The sequence below is a fragment of the Watersipora subatra genome, chromosome 4 (genome assembly GCF_963576615.1).
Source record: "Watersipora subatra chromosome 4, tzWatSuba1.1, whole genome shotgun sequence".
Classification (NCBI taxonomy): domain Eukaryota; kingdom Metazoa; phylum Bryozoa; class Gymnolaemata; order Cheilostomatida; family Watersiporidae; genus Watersipora; species Watersipora subatra.
Genome location: NC_088711.1, coordinates 28424114 through 28445670, shown reverse-complemented (window position 1 = coordinate 28445670; position 21557 = coordinate 28424114). Strand labels below are relative to the sequence as shown.

The following is a 21557-nucleotide window of genomic DNA, read 5'->3' as shown; positions in this document are numbered from 1 at the left end:
GCCACGCACATACAAAACAAAAATCGCATGTTGTTTTTGTTTTGTATGTGCGTGGCGAAAATCCTTGAGTGCGTGACCCGGCTAGCCCGTGATGAATAGTTTTCCGACGTTGATTCCGTGTTGAATCAACGTCAGAATGTTGAATGTTTAAAACGTCTTAAAAATTGTTGTAATTAAACGTATACGTTGTCTGAGCTACAAAAATCTATTCATCGTTTGACCTATACACAGAAGACGTGTGTACATTCAATAAGTATCTATTAAAAAAACGTGAGTGATATAGAATGTACCGTAAAACCTCGTAAAACTTCTAATTAAACTGCCTCGGAGTGTTGCTCTTAACGAATCCCAGGTAAAGTAAGATAATCTTTGCATAAACTTAAAAAAAAAACGGCAAAATTGATCGTGGGTAAAACCCCAAAAGAAAAAAATGTCTTTTCTTTTGAGCATTTCAACAACGATCAGGTTTTGCCAATGTCAATCTGAAAAACGTCCTGGCAATAACATCACCTCAAACAACAAACCAATCTCAAGTGATAGAAAAATCTCTATACTTTTTCATAAAAACGTTTTAAACTTTACATTAGAAGCATTTAATTTGAAACAAGCCATTTGTGCTTTTGATTTATATTATAGTTTGTATATGTACATGTATCTACTAATAAATAAGTAAATATATGGACTTGTGACAGTGCTCTGATAACTTGAACGCTCTGATAATTCGAACACTTTTGCTCGGTCCCTTGAAGTTCGAGTTATCCATGTTTGACTGTATATACACACATACATAGATATACATACACACATACGAGGGGCGATCGTAAAGTTCCAGGAATTGTCTCAGTACACAAAAACCGTTAATCGTAATCACTTAATTTAAACTGTCCCCTTCAAAGTAATCGCCTGAGCTTGCTATGCACTTGTCCCATCTGTGTTTCCACTGATCCATGCAATGCTGGAAATCACTTTCCGTAAGGCTTCGGAGTTGTCTCGTCACATTTTCTTGAATAGTTGGTATGTCGTCAAATCTTTCACCTTTCATTGTCAATTTGACTTTGGGGAATAGGTAGAAGTCACATGGTGCTAAATCAGGTGAATAAGGGCGATGGTTAAGCACAGTCACCTTATTTTTTGCCAAATACTGACGTACCATCAATGAGGTGTGAGCCGGAGCATTGTCATGGTGTAGGTACCAGTCACCTGAGAGCCACAAATCTCGACGTTTCCTTCTGATACTGTCTCTAAGTCTTATCAGAATGTCTTTGTACACATGCTGATTCACAGTTTGACAATGTGGCAGAAATTCAGAGTGTACCACACCTCTAATGTCGAAAAATGTTATCAGCAGCGTTTTTACATTTGAGCGAGACATTCTAGCTTTTTTAGGCCTAAGAGAGCCAGGGGATTTCCATTGAGAACTTTGTGATTTGGTCTCTGAGTCATAACCATAGACCCAACTTTCATCCCCAGTCACAACTTTTGAAATAAAGTCAGGATCTTGTGTTAAAGCATCTTTTAGTTCGATACAACAGCTAACTCTTTTTTCTTTTTGGTCGTCAGTGAGCAGTTTGGGTACCATCTTTGCAGAGATCCTTCTCATGCCTAAATCTTCAGTGAGAATAAGATGACATGTACCATAAGAAAGCCCACTTTCTGCTGATATTTCCCGTATAGTCAATCGCCTATCTCCCATCACCTGCTGCCTCACAAGGTCTGTGGCAGTTGTGGTCCTTGAAGTTGCCGGTCTGCCCATGCGGTCATCATCTTTAGTACTTGTTCTTCCCTCTCTAAATCTTTTGTGCCATTCATAACAAGGCTGTTTTCTTAAGGGCAGAGTCTCCATAAGCTGTCCGTAACATTTGGAGCGTCTCAGCACCGGACTTTCCAAGTTTTACACAAAATTTTACACAAACGCGTTGCTCTTCTACTTCATTCATTTTCGAAAAATCCGACGAACGATAAAAAATGACCTTGACATTACCTACTATAACTTCATTGTGGGTGCTCTGACAAGCGTAAAACTTTGGCTATGAGGAAATCCCGTGCTGCTTAGCAACATGGAACAATCAAAACAACTGCACATGGTCTTATATTTGACTAGGAAAACGATTCCGGGAACTTTATGATCACCCCTCGTACATAGATATACATACACACATACATAGATATACATACACACATACATAGATATATAAATTGGTATACAGCCTGATGAGAGAAAAGACAGCATTCTCGTAAATGCCAGAAGTCGAAAGCTAGGTACAAACAATTCTTTAAACTAATGTTTAGCTCTACACTTAGTGTTCAGCACTTTGTGCCCTCTGACAGTGCTAGAGCTTGTGGAAAGTTGGCAAACATCGATACACTAATGCATAACATTAATACATTTGACATCACACCTGCACTGGACATCACACCTGCATTTGACATCACACCTGCACTCGACATCACATCTGCACTGGACATCACACCTGCACTGGACATCACACCTGAACTGGACATCACACCTGCACTGGACATCACACCTGCACTGGACATCACACCTGCACTGGACATCACACCTGCACTGGACATCACACCTGCACTGAGCTAAACTGAAAATAAAAAGAAGAAAAGTGCGTAACATGCGAACAATAAGCATGCTTCGCTGTCAGCATGAGCGGCGCCAGCCTCGTGTGCCTGTCCAAGTGCTCTGTTCTAATTTCAGCCCGAGGCAGTGCATTTGCTCTGCTTTCAATAAATAGTTATCCGTTGCCTCCCTCAATGACATACTTTTTCATTAGTCGTAATGCATAAAATCCCTTATGAACTTTACATCAAAAAGAATTTAAAAAGGAACAGTCAGCCAACTCATGATATAAGCACGATGTGGTTATGCTGAGAGCTCTTTTAGATTTGTCATCTACCATTTTAGCAACAAGAAGTTCCGTGGCTCTAAGGCTAAGGATGCTCTAAGGCTGCTTTATGCAAATAATCATCAAATACTAACAAGAAAACATCAGAAGACGAATAAATATCAGACTTGAGCTGATGCATTTGCCTTAAGGGCTGGCTGACTGACCGCCTGCGTAAGAGCTTCCTTTGGCCATATTTAACAGATTAGTTGATGTTAATATGATTACCGTGTGATGTGACATTAGTAATGAACAAGCTCAAGATTGTCATAAAGAAAGTTGGCATACAAATCATTGTTTGCACCAGAGACTTGCCAAGTACCTGTTGCTAATTTCCCATGTTGTCAATAAAATGCTTATGAAAACGCTGATTCAAGGCTCACAAATCCTATTCTGTCAAAAAATGTATTAGTAACGGGTAAACATGCGAAAGGAAGAATATCGTTAAGTAGTAACATTAACAAACAAGAAATCGCTAGACATAATCACGATCTGCTATTGGTCGACTGACAACAAATCGTCTCAGCCCATCAGATAAAAAAGTTGGAGCAACTCCTGTAAAACAACTGATATTTTAGTGGCAGGTGATTAGAAATTATGAAATTGTTTAGTTTAAACCCAGTATAACCCGACTACTGTATTAGCAATATCAGCAGGTTTATCATTCATAACACTTGTTGGACTTGTCTCCTCACACTTCCTCATACCCTCTTCCAACTAATTTATAACTTCTCCAATTACTGGTTTTGTTAATCATCCAGCTATGTTTGAGATTTGGATGCGGTATCCAGAGTTGCACAGACACAACAATGAAAAATATTCTACTTTTAATCTTTATGAATCCATAATAACAAGTGATCAGGAGAAAAGCGTTCACAAAAAATGTGTCAATAATGACTCGATAACATTATTCCCATTTAATTCGTTCGTTGTTTCTGTTTGTATCGAAGTAGGTTTTCCAACTCCCAAGTCTTTAGATTTTTCGTTAAATACCTTGATTGCAACGCCATAGAAATAATTAGCAACTGTATCAAGCTATAGTAATTCTTTGTTTAACGGTCTTGATACTTCGACGTATGTGAAAAACGTTTTAGTAATTACGATGCTTTAGACGATTTGTAATAGGCATGCATCTGACTAAAAGTTTATCATTATTTGTGCAAAAAGTTTTGCCAATAGCAATGCGTAAAAGTTTTGCTTTGCTAAAAAAATAGTTTGTACGCTAATATCAACTAGTTCAGCCATTCGGCAGCGCAGATGAAGAGTTAAAATCAGAAAACACTTTGGAAGGTATTGAACAGCTAGAAGATCATGAAACGGTTCCATGCAAAAGCAACAATCAGAACGTTGCAACCTGCGGAGCAAACGATGCAAATATTTTTTTGTTTCAAAAATGTTAATTTTTGTTCTTGCATGTATTATAATTGTGGGTTGTTTATGTAACTTGTTTTTGAATAAATATTTGTAAGATTTGATAGATTAATGTTATAAAACTTATAAATAGCATATTACTTGATAGCATGATTGCAGTAATCTGAACTCGGCTTACAATGGATCGACACTAGTAACTTCTGTTCTATTGCACATAAAAAACCAGCTTTCGATGAGTGCAATGAGTTTTTATGAAACCTTGTTGAATATAGTTATAAAATGAAAATATGCCTTCAAATTTAAAATGAAATGAAAAACTTGAAAGCTTCAACAAATTGCAACGCAGGCTATAAGATCATCATAGGTTAATTGCAAGCAATAGATATCAACTGGTAGAAAAATGTATAAGATTCCCCATGCATATTTATTTACAGGCTTACAACAAATTGGAGTTAAGTTGCAAATTTATTGCATCCAAAAGGGTTAATGTTGCTCAGCCCAAAAGGAGAGTGCAAAATATAGGCAACAATTCAATTATATTTATCGTCTCAATATTTTGACGAGGTGTTTGAAAAATACAAAGCTACCCTTGATTTGAACGTCGCCTCTAATAAAGCACAACTCTAAGGTAAGGCTAAAAAAATAGAGCACCGTGGTGTTCAAATACAGGTTTTGAGGTATGCACAGTATGTAGCGAAAAAGAAATATTTATAGTAGTTACGAACAGCAGTGGCTTATAGTACTCGACATTATATAGAGTTTCCATAGAAATACTTTTAATCTGATATATTTCAAATATACGGTAAGCTATCATTACTACAGAAAGGTATTTTATCAACAGGTCTGTGAAAGAGCTATGCATGTCGCAAGCTAATAATATCAAGCAATACGCAAATGTCAACATGCGTGATTTAGTTTTGTTCCTGTTGATAGACTTTTGTTAAAAAAAGATAGCAGAACCTCTACATATATATTTAAGGAATTTAAAACAAGCTTCCTTTGTTAAAACTATAAACTATGTTAGATAAAACATCTCCATAAGGCTACACTGTAAGTCATTAAATAATTTTTACAGTCCAAATTAAATTAAATCAAAACACATTGATAGATACTGCATATAATTACATATAAAAAAGCACTATATAAGAAAGATGCAAAACAAATTATAGAGATGCATTCAATGAAAAGAGATTCTTATAGTAAATTTACGTTGAAGACAGGTAAACCGGCAAGTAGGCATGGCGATGGTAGAGGTGTTGGCACAAATATACACAAGTATAACTTACTTTAACTTAGGTTATGTAAATTAAAGTAAAATATGTTTTACAATTTGCAACAAAAAAGTTATTCTACAAGAAAATTTTAATATTCCGCCTTCTTCACTTATATTTATGAAAGTGCTTTGAGAAACTCCAAAGGTCAGAAAGGTCAAATGCTGAAAATTACTTTGATGTAGAATCTAGTATTTGCGAAAAGTTCCTATTATAAACTGTAAAATATACATGCAAAGGCAATCATCCATAGAAGTTTCACTTTTAATTTCAAAATTAAATGTGAATCCCTAATTTACTCGATTTGAAAAATTAGAATTAAAAACTGTATTAAAATATTTCTAAAATATCTTTGTTCAAATAAAATCCTGCATTGCCTATGCATTGCCTATGCACTACCTGTGCATTACCTGTGCACTACCTGTGCATTACCTGTGCACTACCTGTGCATGTTTTATACATTAATAAATGAGATATTTAATATCTGGATAATGGCGACTCATAAAATGCATTGACTGTAAATTGTGGCGGAAACACTCACAACTTGCCTCGGGTTGTTTATGACAAAGAAAGCAACAGAGAAAGCAGCACCTAAATTGGGTAGACAAGTTACCTGAGATCGGAGGAGTAGAGGAGGTCAAGACCTCTGATGCTGGGGGAGAGTATAGAAAGTCTCGGATTAATTCAATATCTTTATCTGTCAGACTAGAGAGCAAGTTGGAGGTTTCCTCTCTCAGACGCCGATGAACTGAGGGCCTGGTAGGATAGACAATGTCTTCTGGCATGTAGTCTTCCTCTAACCTGCATATACCAGAGGAATGTATAGTATAGCAAAGCAAGAGTTCTCAAACACGTGTCAACTATAAGAAACTGTACTATACAACTGTAATTACATGCCAAGTGGTAGAGTGCTGGTGGATTGCCTACATGTACCCCTGAAGAGGGATGCGTGACAGAAATATTTATTACTAAGTGGGGTATGAGATAAACATTTGGTTAATCCTACGTATATCCATAAAGCTGGAGTTATTCTCTATATGCTACTTTCAGCGATACACACCCAACAAGGTACTTATTCCATGACCAGTGAACCAACCCAATCAAAACATTATTGGCATACACTCGAGGCATTTATTAGGCAAGCATTCAGTTTGCACAGCCTAAAATATTAAACTATTTATAAAGATCTACTACTTATAAAGATCTACTACTTATAAAGATCTACTACTTATAAAGATCTACTACTTATAAAGATCTACTACTTATAAAGATCTACTACTTATAAAGATCTACTACTTATAAAGATCTACTACTTATAAAGATCTACTACTTATAAAGATCTACTACTTATAAAGATCTACTACTTATAAAGATCTACTACTTATAAAGATCTACTACTTATAAAGATCTACTACTTATAAAGATCTACTACTTATAAAGATCTACTACTTATAAAGATCTACTACTTATAAAGATCTACTACTTATAAAGATCTACTACTTATAAAGATCTACTACTTATAAAGATCTACTACTTATAAAGATCTACTACTTATAAAGATCTACTACTTATAAAGATCTACTACTTATAAAGATCTACTACTTATAAAGATCTACTACTTATAAAGATCTACTACTTATAAAGATCTACTTATAAAGATCTACTACTTATAAAGATCTACTACTTATAAAGATCTACTACTTATAAAGATCTACTACTTATAAAGATCTACTACTTATAAAGATCTACTACTTATAAAGATCTACTACTTATAAAGATCTACTACTTATAAAGATCTACTACTTATAAAGATCTACTACTTATAAAGATCTACTACTTATAAAGATCTACTACTTATAAAGATCTACTACTTATAAAGATCTACTACTTATAAAGATTATAGATTAAAGATTATTACAAAGATTATAAAGATGTACACAGTGAAGGCAAATTTCTCTGATCATAATTTGACTGTCTCATACATACCCTAATCGCATAACCCTTACAAGTAGGCCCTCCGAAAGCACCCAACCAGCCATCCTCTGTCAACATGTAAGCCACACCCTCTAGTCTTAGTGACAACTCACCTAAGGGATGTTTTATATGCAGGAAATGAGTTGAGAATCGGCGAATATAGCATGCCACTTTTACACAATACTTATGATATTTTCATCGATAAACATCCTAGAAATAAAAAATCATGTAAGAGCTGATACTCATATTTTTGATGGTTAAAAACTTATTCAGCTCTCTTTGATATCCCATCCCCAAGCCTTTTTCTACTTCGAGGGCCAGTAAAAAGACAACCACATACAGAATGCTAATCGGACATACGTGTAACATTGACCGACAGAAGTGCTCTGGTTAGAAACTAAGCTGATTCTGCAGGTTTCTAATAAAGTGGAATACAGCTAACTGATTTGTTGATTATGCTTGCTATTGCTGCCTTTTTAATGGTAGGGACAGACCAAAAATGTTAAACAATCTTCAAGTAATTCCTGTACCTTTTTCTATTTGCCCATTTTTTTGAAAACCTTCAGTCCCGTTAGCTCTCGTGTGAAACAAAAAGGTTCCTATTTCTATAGCTTATACTGTACAACCATTATTACATTAGTATAAATTATGACATGACCATTTATGGTCATGTCCTAACTTAACCATTTATGGTCATGTTATAACTTTTGCTCATAAAAACTAGAATGCTAAAAATGCTAGGAAAGCTTTTAAGTGTTCGAGTATTTCATACTATTTGAAAAGCACGATGAAATTTTTCACTTTCCTGTAACTCTTTCCAATAACCCCATAAGCTTGTGAGGAATCTTTCCTAATTGGATGGACAACTCCACGTTTTATGCATGTATTGTTAAGTAATCTTACTAGCTATACTATGACATGAATGAATGGAAACTAGGCTTAGCTACTAGTCCTTTTATAATTCAGTGACACGGACGAATGAGTTTAACACTAGTGGCTCTACCTACTAGCTGATGGCCCTGTGACATCAGTTTAGACTAAATTCTTTGGAGACATGTTGACTAAAACCTGTTGCCATATCAACAGTAAAAACTTTGGTCAGCGTAAAACCTAGCAACAAACAAAGCATTTCACGCATACTTGTCCTAGTTTTCATTGTCCTAAACTTTCAACACCCGCTGTCAGAGATGCTCAAGAGCTGTCAGTGCAAAATCAGAATGTTTTATCAATGATTGACTAACTTAAGGTCAAATAGGAGCATGTGAGGCTCTCACCAAAACATGCCACAGTTCAGCTTGGTTCAAGAACTTCCATTAGCCGCTCCAGGTCACTGAGGCAAACTCAAATGTCAAGTAGTTAATGTCAAGGAAGTGCACCAGAAATAGCTGCTGTACATATTAAGGCACCCATATGGTAAATGAAAATCAATGCAATGATAAGCAGCTACGCTGGCTGCAGAGTAAATAGCAAACTTTTCTTTTACTAAACCCATCTAGTAGTCTACAAGCTGTACACCCAACAGATATGTGCACTGTGAAACTATAGAGTAGTGTGTCTGAGTCACACTTCTTACATATCCGTGTCTATGGTCTGGAGGCACACATACTGCTATAAACATATGGAAGAAATGTCTCTAAGTCACTGATGAACCAAAGCATAGTCTTTCCAAAAATAAAAGAATTTTTACCCCGAGAAAAAAAACATACATATAGAAAACAATTATAGGATTTGTGAATAAGCAAAAACTAGCAGTATCACACATTCTATGGATTTGAAACAGCATAAATCTGTATCACAACTAAATACTATTCCAGGATGTATACTTATGATACAAGTACAGACAAACCTCGACTCGGAATCACCTTAAAATACAATTTTTTAACATTTGCTAAGTTGAGCAAAAATTGGTCTTGCGATTTCCAGCATAAGACATCCAAAGTTTCTGGAAGAATTGGAGTTTTAGATGTTAGTACACATGTATGCAGTTCTCTTTCACATAGTTTGGCTCTAAGCGGCTCGTCCAATCTTAAACAGCGTTTCATACCTTCCCTCTGAGCTTGAAGATCATGGATCTCAAAGAATTAGTGCAACTAATAATTAAAAAATTTCTGAAGCCATTTTCTAACCATTGTGAGAAAGTGAAAGTGATAAAAAAATGCCTGAAACTAGCAAAAGAGAAGAGGCTGATTGTGATAATTCTATACATATAAACCTCGGTGTGTCTTTTGTTTGTTGCTCTGTCATCTCTGTATCAGATATAGCGATTAAAATTTAGCAATGAAAAATCCTTATGGCACTGGAATTCTATCACCACTTCTACCTTTGCATCACCTTATGGCACTGGAAGTCTATCACCACTTCTACCTTTGCATCATCTTATGGCACTGGAAGTCTATCACCACTTCTACCTTTGCATCATCTGTCTACTGGATCAACGGCCCAATTCACCATTTTTAACGTGACAGGCAAAAAGGCAATAAAAACCTTCGTATTGACGGTTACTATATTTACTTAGTATTTTATATAAATTTATTTTTTTAAATTTAGGTTTTCATATAATTCTAAATAATGCATTTGCTTTAAAGCTACGTACATGTAACTACCTGAAGTATTTACGTTTTTGAGTAGTTGAACGGATTAAACGAAATGCAATGTATTCTTATAATAAACTTTGATCCAACATACAATAGTTTTGACATCCAAACCAACTTTGGGGAAGGATTAACTTCATATGGCAAGGTTTGAGTGTACGTATTAACTTTCTATTAATAGACTACAACAGACTGTTCAAGTTTCTAGTCAAAAACAAGAAAGTTTGCTGCTGAAATTAAAATCATGCCGCTGATAATCTCACAAACACATTTACATCTTTGCTTCATGTTGCAAGGATGTCGAGGGAGGTTGTGCCAGACACGACGAGTGTAACAGGTTTATCAATTTACAAGTATTTGAAAAGTCTAGCTTCAATAGTACTGCATTATATGAGGCAGTACTATCTGGATATGCTTCAAGTGATATTGTTATTTGATATCATTATCCAGATGTCATAATCTTGCCATCAATATTCAATATTGGCTAGTGTTGCAACGATAATTATCCTATCAAAGTATTGTTTGTAGGTAGATGCCTCAACTACCAAAATTGGTCATAAATGTATTTAAGCGGATAACTTCTGGTGGTTCTGCAAGCATGATACCGCAACTCTACTTACCAACTGTAATTAGCAAAGCAGTGAATGTAGCTCAAAGGTCACAGTAAACTTAACTATGAATAATTTGTTCATATAGGTAAGGTGATTCAGATAGTACTATACTTGAACACCTCTCTTCCCATCAAATCCATAATAATATCATTTTATTTGTTCAAGACTTTCAAAGCCGTGTCTTATAATGATGACCTCCTCACCTTACCAACCACACAGATATCTCAACTATTCCGATCACACTAGAATCCCTGATCCTAGAGTCCTAGACTAACCTAGAAAACCTAGAGTCCTAGAAAACCCTTGGAATAACACAACTACTTTTCAACTGAGTATACTTTGGAAGTTTCAAGCTTGTAGAATACATTAGAAACAGAAATCAAATTGAGTAAATAATTTATTACTCGATTTACCAGTCTAAATAAATTGATGTTTTGGAGGTAACGGAAGACACACGATGATTTTCTTGGTTTGCAATAGTAGCAGCAGTAGGCCCTGACCTAGTGTGACTGTTGGGGACTAGAGTAGGCCCTGACCTAATGTGACTGTGGGGGAGTAGAGTAGGCCCTGACCTAGCGTGACTGTAGGGGACTAGAGTAGGCCCTGACCTAGTGTGACTGTGGGGGACAAGACTAGGCCCTGACCTAGTGTGACTGTGGGGGACAAGACTAGGCCCTGACCTAGTGTGACTGTGGGGGACAAGACTAGGCCCTGACATAGTGTGACTGTGAGGACTAGAGGCACCTACCTTGATCACTGAGTATTTCTAAGTCTTCATTGCTAAGAATTTCAACCTCGTGTTACTAGAAACTAGTCTCTTGCCAGCAGACTTTTTTTTTCTCAGCCTGTTTGAAAGTCCTCAGTACTTTGGCTATATCTCACGAACTAGTAATTCAAGTCTTGAAACATTGAATCATACTGAGAAGGTATCGAGCACAAAATGATCAGAATTTTGTAATCCAACCTAAACCGGAAGTGGATGAAAACAAAGCGAATACTACACAACCGAGTCTTCTTGGGCGTGAGATCAGATGAGAAAACAACTCCCCAGATTATTTGGGCCCAGACTTGAAAGTGTTAAGTATATATTCTGAAAGAGGCTCAACCTTTTAGTTGGAATATAGAGTTTTCAGTAAATTATTTCATTTTTATTGTCACTCCTAAATTTCTATAAGTACTCGAATAAAGATTATCCAACATTTCATAACAAGTTAATGGTGAGCTGTTGTCAAGGGTTAATGCTAAAATATCTATGCGGGAGCTGAATGACAATTAATCGAACCAGGTAACATACAACAACGTATTTAAATTCACCAAATACCTACCCAAGACGTTGTCTCTCAAGGACATCGCAGTAGGAAAGTTCTGGTGAAACGTCAACTTCGTAGCTCTCGAGAAGTCCACCAATGATGCACTGTGTGTACTCATCTGACCACCTGTATCCTATGGTGAGCAACTCCTCCAAACTGTATAGCAGCATTCTCCTCAATTCACTTTTCACATGGAATCTAAGCACCGGTCTCCTGTCTAGTACACTCTGACACGTTCCAAACAGGTTATCTAAAAAAAGAATAATAAAAACGAATAATAACAATAATCTCTTGCGTACTGAGCAGAGTTCTCTGTCTCAAACGTGCATAACAGTAGCGGAACAAATAGCGAGGTCACCACAACTACAAATGGTGGGTACCAACTAAAAAGGTCCCATTTCGAAGAGTTAGAAGTTGTATGCTTTCTGCATATAAACAGTGGTTTCGACCTGTACGTGGATTCCAGAGGGATACGTATCTATATATGTATTTCTCAAAGTATGTGTGTCATTCCAGCTATAGCGCATGCTGATTATTTTATCAATGCTGCCACGAGTTATGATGCCCCTATTAAGCAATATTTTTCGTAAGGCTCAATTACTATATTTGGGGTCCAAGGCCAATTCTTCTCACGCGGACAAGTATATTGTCTCCGTGAAAAAAGCCTTGACATTATCCCTCTGTTCAGTCAGACAAAGACGGTATGATATCTCATTTTTACATTTGTACTGGTATCGAGAGATACCGGTATCGTCGTATTCAAAGCTAGCTTCTGGTGGAACAGTAACCTTTTTTATGCACACACACACTTCTATGCAAGAATTGTTATTATTAATTCTACATATTCAGGGTTTTTATTATGTTTTCTCAGTTCGTATTAATTGTATCATTACCGAATATATTTTATTGTAATCGTTGCAAAACACACTTTATTTAGCTATTACTTGCTAATTATTTCACATTTACATCTAAACCTTTTTACAGCCGTTTTATTTTTTCCAATTTATTTTTTCATTTATTTCTTCATGATATGAAGTTTAAAAGTTGTTTCGACAAAGTTTGAAAACCTTTACAGTTGTTTTCATTTTCTCTCTTAATTTATTTCAATTACACAAAACACTTTTCTCATGATATGTAGTTTGAAAGTTAGAATGGCAAATGTTGTTATATGTTAAATACAAATCAATCTTCTGTACAAAGACTTTTTTATTACCCGGACAACGCCAGGTGGTACAGCTAGTTATAAATATTTGACAGTACATATCGTGGAATGGAAGTACGAGATAAGCATTCATTTAGGCCTATAAGTTATCCTCTTGGTGTCAATTTTAGCAACAGGCAGCTAACATGGTAAAGGTAATTATTGTTTTTCAAAGGACCCTTGAACAAATCCAATAACATTTTAGCATTCCCCAAACCTATTGGTTAGAGGGAAAGTTGTCAGTTATCGTAGCCTGCAAAGATAGCACTATTGTAAATCACCAATAGTATTATCGAGTGTGAATGGAATTGCTCAAATTTTAAGTTAACAGTTTTCAGATGCTGGCATATGCCAAGAATGAAAACAGATGTTACTATAAATAGTAACTTAGAAAATCGATTACAGAAAACTTAAAATAAGCTGGTAGAATTCTTGTTGCGCTAAGTGTAAGAGACAATTGAATATTGGCAGACCATGATGTAATTATCTTACATGTACATGAGCATTCTTTATACTTTTACCACAAATGTTTGATCAATGTTAGTACATGTATATCATCGCTATTTTAGAGCAGTATTGTTCTACAAACTAATCTGCCATCACCAATATTTTATACTGCTTCCGGCCAAAAAACAATTGAATAGAGAGTTCCTTCACAATGGAACAGTCTTCCAAAACACTAAAGAAAAATTTCGACAATCAATAGCTTTAAAAATATTTTAGGAGCCACTTATTAAGCTTGGCTTATTCAAGACTGGCCTACTAATTGAATTTCAATCAAATATGCAAAATATTTCACCTTATATGCCAAAAATGCCAACTTGTGCGCACCCAGCGCCTGATTCGACTAGGTACAGTGCTACTGCCCATGTGGGTTTCATTACACCTTAATACAGAGGAGTTAAGCTTTTATTTATCGTAATTTTGCTTAATGTTATATTAGTACTAATTGATACCATAAAACACCACACGGAATGCTACACGGAATGCTACACGCACACAATAATTTAATAACTATAATTTTATTTTCTCTTTCTATACACAAATGTTGGAAAATAGATAACATCTCATTAAACACTACATATTGACTAGATAGTCTTTGAACGCAGTTTGCTTGCATGAGGGAAATAAGATGGAATGACCAAGTAGTAACTAGTGTCAACATACAAGCTGCCTAATTGGTTAGACATACACTCTATAATCTTGTAAAGATCGATCGACGAATAGTAGTGAAACATTTAAACAACAAAAAAGAAAGTTATAAATCGTTGCGCAGGCCTAAGTATTCATACGCATACCTAATGATTCTGATAGCATAATATACTGCATGCATGAATAAAGAGAGGGAGAGAAAGCGCCCCACAAACACTGTTCTAATTTAAAATAGAGCAATATCCTCAAGTCGATTGACTAACCCTTATGAGAATTTACACTGACAGACTCTATTAATAACATCGTTTCCTTTTCTACTGTAACATACCGATTGGAATGAATGGGTGGCATCGGGTCACCACACTTACACTGTCACCTCAACTATGTGCGCTACATCTTCACCTACAGTATGTCAGAGGGTGAAGAACTTTTGAGACTACCAATGCTATGGATGGTAAAGATGATGATATATTATGAGAAGAGGATAAGACACCCCATCACCATTAGTACATGACATTATTCCTGAAGAGGGTCCTTATGATGACCATTTAGAGGGTGAAGAATGGGCCTTTGTGTTTGATCCATTTCATGTCAATTAGGATTACTGCAAGTATCTTACCATGTGATAAATGAATCATATACATGTATATGTCATATTACTAAATTTCCATTTGTGATGGTTTTTGTGAATCTGAATTTACTACAATTCATTGAAGATGGATTTTTGAACATGAAATTTAGTGTTAAACTTTTTATTAAAAAATGTCTAAAATTAAATGGTCAAATGTCAGTAAGACACAATATTTGGCTCATAGAAGTTGCCATAGCTTTTGAACCACACCCGTCTTTGAAAAAGGCATTAACAGCAAATTAATCAGCATAAAAAGTTACGACAGTTGATGCCATAAGATAATCTAAAAAGGTGTTGTGGTGTGTGTGTGTGGGGTATGTGCTATGTGTGTGTGTGGAGTGTGTGTGTGTGTGGGGTGTGTGTGGGGTGTGCGTGATGTGTGTGTGGGGTGTGTGTGTGGGGGGTGTGTGCGTGTGTGGCGTGTGTGCATGCGGTGTGTGTATGTGATATGTGGGGTGAGTGTGTGGTGTATGTGTGTGTGGTGTAAGCTCTATGAGTGTGTGTGTGGGGTGTGTGTGTGTGGGGTGTGTGTGTGGGGTGTGTGTGTGGGGTGTGTGTGTGGGGTGTGTGCGTGTGTGGTGTGTGTGTATTTTATTTCATCAATTAGTAGAAATATAACATTAAGCAAAATGAAGATAAGTTATATATTGATTAAGTTAAACAAAATCAATGAAAGCTTAGTTCCTACTTGTTAAGGCATGATGAGGCCGACATGTGCCATAGCACTGCAGCTAGTTAAAGCCTGGGCCCACAGGAATTGGCAAACTCAAACAGCAGGTCAGAATTAATCTAGGTTTAACAAATGGCTTTTAACATTAACTCTAAAACTAATAAATGCAGAGGTTTTGCGTATGTCTATTGGAAGACGGTTCCATTGTGATGGTGCTCTGTATTCGATTGTTTTTTTACCTGAAGCAGTATAAAATAATGGTAAAAGTAGATTGGTTTCTAAAAATCTAGTATTATAATGTGAATCTTTCTAGGTTTCATAATCACTTGAATAAAATTTTGAATGAGCTATTAAATTTTTTTATACTGGTAAAGTTTATCAACAGGCAACACAGACAGCTGAACAAACAGGGACCGAGATGAAGTCAGTAGTAATCAACAGGCAACACAGACAGCTGAACAAACAGGGACCAAGATGAAGTCAGTAGTAATTTATTAAATATTATGCGTATTTGATGTTTTTGTGATATTAGCATTTTTTTACATAAAAAACTGGAGCATTTCCACATGACTCCAGACAGTAACTAACTTTTGAGTTAATAAATTCTTTGTATATTATTTTCATAAAACTTCTGGGTAAAAATTTAGAACATCTACTAATCAGGCCTGACTTAGATCCTATCCGCTTATTTAGCTTATTATAGTACTTTATTATTATTATGAGAGTGAGCTCTCACACTTTTTCGGCCCTTTCCCCTACTTCCGGGACGAACAACTTAAGCATGATTTATGTCGGAAGACCTATCGCTATCCATCGTTTTTTTACGTCATCAAGTCGTTTGCACATGCGCTCATTCACGAAAAAGCCGTCATATTTGTAGAAAACGATCATTTTTCTTTTATTTACTAGTTCTTTTAGGTGTTTTGATACTATAATAAAAAAATTGCAAACAAAAGCATCGTTTTCAAAAGATCATTGCAAAAGCTTCTTGTTTTTAAAGATAAAAATGTCTATAAAAATGGCCGACAACAATAAAATGAAGTCACAAAAAAAACGAAGGATAATTATAGCTTACAGCATTATTATTAACATTATTCTTAGCAATAAAATCATCACCGGCACTATTACTACTCATTAAATAATCATCAAAAAACCATAGATTTGCAATTTGTGAAGCCTTGGTAGCTGTAATGGCTACTGGTAATGACAAAAAAGATATTGGAATAATAAATAAACTTTTCTGCAAAGTGAAACTCAGCTCAGGGTAGACTGTAAATGTTTTCTATTGGTTCAACGGAGCGGATGACTGTCCTTTTGTTGAGTACAGACATGATGGGCTAATGGGCGAGGTAATTAGTTAATTCTCACTAATCAGAATAGTTTTGCACGAAGCACACGCAAATCTTGGTCATGCACAAACATTGTGCCAAGACGCATTATGCGGCTTTTGGCCATATGCGAACACTGCCAAGACGTATAATGTGGCTCATGGTACGCAATGAGTTGGACCAAAGGGGGCACCACTATTTTGCTGCCTGTTTAAATGGTTGAATATTTCCTAAACAAAAAACTGGAAACATTGCACGGTTATGATGCATTTTTATCTCATGCGTATCTTGCAAATGTAAAATTAGAAGCAATAATATCTATTCTATGTTCGGATACAAAAATACCTTACGCTGTCCAAAGTAAAAAGGCAAACAGAAAAAATGGAATTGCTAGGGAAATACACAACTGATTGGTAGTAAAATGACAATGCGACGCTAGTAAATCCTTCAGAGACAGAGAGATGTAGTAAATAAACACTTTGTAATGACTTGGACAAAAATATCTTGATTTGTAATGATTTTCAAAAATATCTTGATAATACCTTATCTGAATAGGAAAATTGGTAAGGATGCTCGCCATGGCATACAGATGGAATACAGATGGCATACAGATGGCAATGACTTATGGAGACACAATGAAAGTAACATTCTGATTAAAGGTTACATTCACCATGAGACGTCCATAAAGAACGAGGCAATCACCTCGTCACAGTCACACATGCACAGGCAATTAGAGCCTTTTGTAAACTGGTGAACCGCCAATCACACGATAAGAACTAAGTACTACTACTAACGAGAGGCCATTCATGCAAAATATTCATTCATATTATCCTGTAAGAACAGAGCGAGTAGCCTTAATCACTGGCCATGCTCGGAACCTTGTGTATCCAGCGACAACAAACAAAAACACATTCAATGTTGCCGACAGAAGTGACAAAGTAACTTAATGCGCTGTGATTGGCTCATTCGTTATTATATTCCAGTAATCAACAATTGGGTTGAAAGTTGTGGCAAAAATTCAGTACGCAAAATACGATAACTAATTAGAACAAATGGTTATTACTGCTGTTAGATAAGCAGCTACTTATCGCTGTGACAAATTTTCTTATGTAAATGTTATCAACATAAATCCAAGTATCAGTAAAAATCATAGGAAAATGATTCGAATGTAAATGGGGCATTGTTAAACTTGGGCTATTTCGACGGAGAAGCAAATCTATATAATCAGCATAAACTGTTTTAATGTTTCCTGCTTGAGTTTATTTTATTCTTGCATCTTTAATCGGTGCGGGTCCCACAAAGAACTAGGAAGCTGTGATTTCGTGACACAATAAATGAGAATAATATATCAAGAGCCTGCAGCATGTTGACAGACGATTGTTCAATGTACCGATGGATTTCTATGAGTCAAGTAAACGAGTCTTCAATACAACATCATCCTATGAAAACTTAATGATCCTACGCACTGGTGGAACAGTAAACAGTCATAGTCTTACATTACAGCTGTAGTCTTTATATATAAACAAACAGATCTACTTCAGATGCCTCTACATATGATTTGACATGACGTGTAGGGGCTTGACTGTAGTTAAACAGACGACATTGTTAAAGATATACACCGCGATTCATTGTGCAGATGATAGAGATTTGGCATTTTGTGCACCTTGAGTTACCATGTGATAGGTATTTCGGTAAACATTGGCATGTTGCGGAGTAACGCGGGCTTTCTGTTAAAAAAATAAGAAAGTCTATGCCAGAAATCTATGCAGCACACTTATGTTCTACGCTACAGCTCAAACCGAAATAAGAACGACTAAAGTGTGAAAAATGGAATAACTTGCGCGGCATTTTCTTGCACATTGATTGCAAGTGCCATTGCCATTTTTCGTATGCCTTAAAAATACTATAAAAAATTTTTTGTTGCAAAACTCCCTCGACCTTGTGGGTTCCCGCCGTTTCCATCTTGGGGATGACGAAAAGATGCGAATTAACTGTGTCATGGAAACAGAGTGATGGTAAGACTGTAGTATATGACATGGAACTGTTTACTATATAGCGTACTGTGTCATGGAAACAGAAGGATGATAGGACTGTAGTATATGACATGGAACTGTTTACTATATAGCGTACTGTGTCATGGAAACAGAAGGATGATAGGACTGTAGCATATGACATGGAACTGTTTACTATAGCGTACTGTGTCATGGTAACAGAGTGATGGTAAGACTGTAGTATATGACATGGAACTGTTTACTATAGCGTACTGTGTCATGGTAACAGAGTGATGGTAAGACTGTAGTATATGACATGGAGCTGTTTACTATAGCGTACTGTGTCATGGTAACAGAGTGATGGTAAGACTGTAGCATATGACATGGAACCGTTTACTATAGCGTACTGTGTCATGGTAACAGAGTGATGGTAAGACTGTAGTATACGACATGGAACTGTTTACTATAGCGTACTGTGTCATGGTAACAGAGTGATGGTAAGACTGTAGTATATGACATGGAACTGTTTACTATAGCATACTGTGTCATGGTAACAGAGTGATGGTAAGACTGTAGTATACGACATGGAGCTGTTTACTATAGCGTACTGTGTCATGGTAACAGAGTGATGGTAAGACTGTAGTATATGACATGGAACTGTTTACTATAGCGTACTGTGTCATGGTAACAGAGTGATGGTAAGATGGTAGTATATGACATGGAACTGTTTACTATAGCGTACTGTGTCGTGGTAACAGAGTGATGGTAAGAAGGTAGTATATGACATGGAACTGTTTACTATAGCGTACTGTGTCATGGAAACAGAGTGATGGTAAGACTGTAGTATATGACATGGAACTGTTTACTATATAGCGTACTGTGTCATGGAAACAGAAGGATGATAGGACTGTAGTATATGACATGGAACTGTTTACTATAGTGTACTGTGTCATGGAAACAGAAGGATGGTAAGACTGTAGTATATGACATGGAGCTGTTTACTATAGCGTACTGTGTAATAGTCAAGCCACGCATGCCCCACCCAGCCAATGCCGACAGCTGAAGTCAGCAAGAAAGCACTCATCTGCTAATTTGTGCCGATGGAGCATTCTCAAGCACACTTCCTCTATTGATTTTCTCCATAAATTAATCAAATTGTAGACAGGAACACTTTTGCAGCTAATGAACATCATATCCCCAGCTGTCTTCCAGTAAAGATTTGTTAGAGTTTTACACAGGTGCTGGCATTATACCGGGTCTGTTCACTTGTACACCACAAAATGGAATTCGGAAGCATTTGTCGGATGAGCCCATTTACAAACTACAGTCACTTTCGGATAACTTGCCTTCGTATAGCTCGAACACACGGTTAACTCGAACACACGGTTAACTCGAACACACGGTTAACTCAAACAGATTTGTTTGGTCCACTCCCACGCAATGATGAATTGCTTTAGATAACTCAAACTTAACATCAATTACTCAAACAGTTTTTGCCCAACGGCTACCGAAACGGTTGTTATCACTTTCGAATATCACTTTATTCCAAGCCATAGAGATAAACATCAACTTTTAGTAGTTCATAGGTGTCGTTATTACCATCATCGGCAAAATATTTTCATTAACAACTTTTCTATAGGTTTACAAGAAACTAAATTTTACCAAACATCCGCCTTGCGATGGCCCTTCAGAAGCAAGGAACAGCTAGGTAACTTTCGAACAAACTTAAAGTAAAATCGGTAAAATTGATCTTGGTTAAAACGCTCAGGAGAAAAAGATGTCCTTTCTTAGCATTTTAACCGCGATCTAGTTTTGCGAATTATAACCTGAGAAAAGCTTGGCAGTCACTTCACCTAAAACAACAAACAAATCTCAAGTGAGAGAAAAATGTATCTATACTTTTTGATAAAATTTTTTTTAAACTGTACATGAGAGGCCCTTTAATTTGCAACAAGCCATCTATGCTTTTGATTTATATGTAGTTTGTATATGTACATGTGTCTACTGATAAATACATTAACTTGCGACACTGCTCTGATAACTTGAACACTCTGATAACTTGAACACTTTTGATCGGTCCCATAAAGCTTGAGTTATCCGAGTTTCAGTGTACTACTGTATGTTTTATAGATACTAGGTTATGAAATGGAGAATCAACGATGACCATCTAGTTTATCAGCTATTAGATTAGCCACCTAGTTATTGTAAAACTACCTACAGTATGCATGGTGTATGGTGGTCGATGCTTGCCGATCACAGGAGTGGAAGTGGAATCAACACCCGAGTTGTTTATTGCTATATAAAACATTCACATAATAATAAATGAGTGTTACAGCCTCAAATCACCAGCTAATAAAAACACTCGACCAAAAATCAAACCGTTTGGAACTGATAGTTGCAAACCATCATCAGTAGAAGTAATTCTTTGTCGTCAATCGACTCGCAACCAGCAGTTAACGATGAACCTACAGAAAGTATCGGTATGAAAGTATTGGTATTTCTCTATCATCTGCAATTATTTTGATGTCAGAGGTTAACCGACTGCCACGATGTTTCAAGATT

General features: G+C 36.2%; 1 protein-coding gene across 2 annotated transcripts in view; it reads right to left on the bottom strand.

The window, feature by feature from the left end:
* LOC137393302 (receptor-type tyrosine-protein phosphatase N2-like) overlaps positions 1 to 21557 on the bottom strand; it is a 79397-nt gene that overhangs the window by 49075 nt on the left and 8765 nt on the right. For both annotated transcript variants that reach the window (XM_068079789.1, XM_068079790.1), the window contains 2 exons: positions 12038 to 12272; positions 6150 to 6337 (listed from right to left, as the gene is read on the bottom strand). In XM_068079789.1, coding sequence (XP_067935890.1) covers positions 6150 to 6337; positions 12038 to 12272 — 423 coding nt within the window. The remainder of the gene's footprint in view (positions 1 to 6149; positions 6338 to 12037; positions 12273 to 21557) is intronic.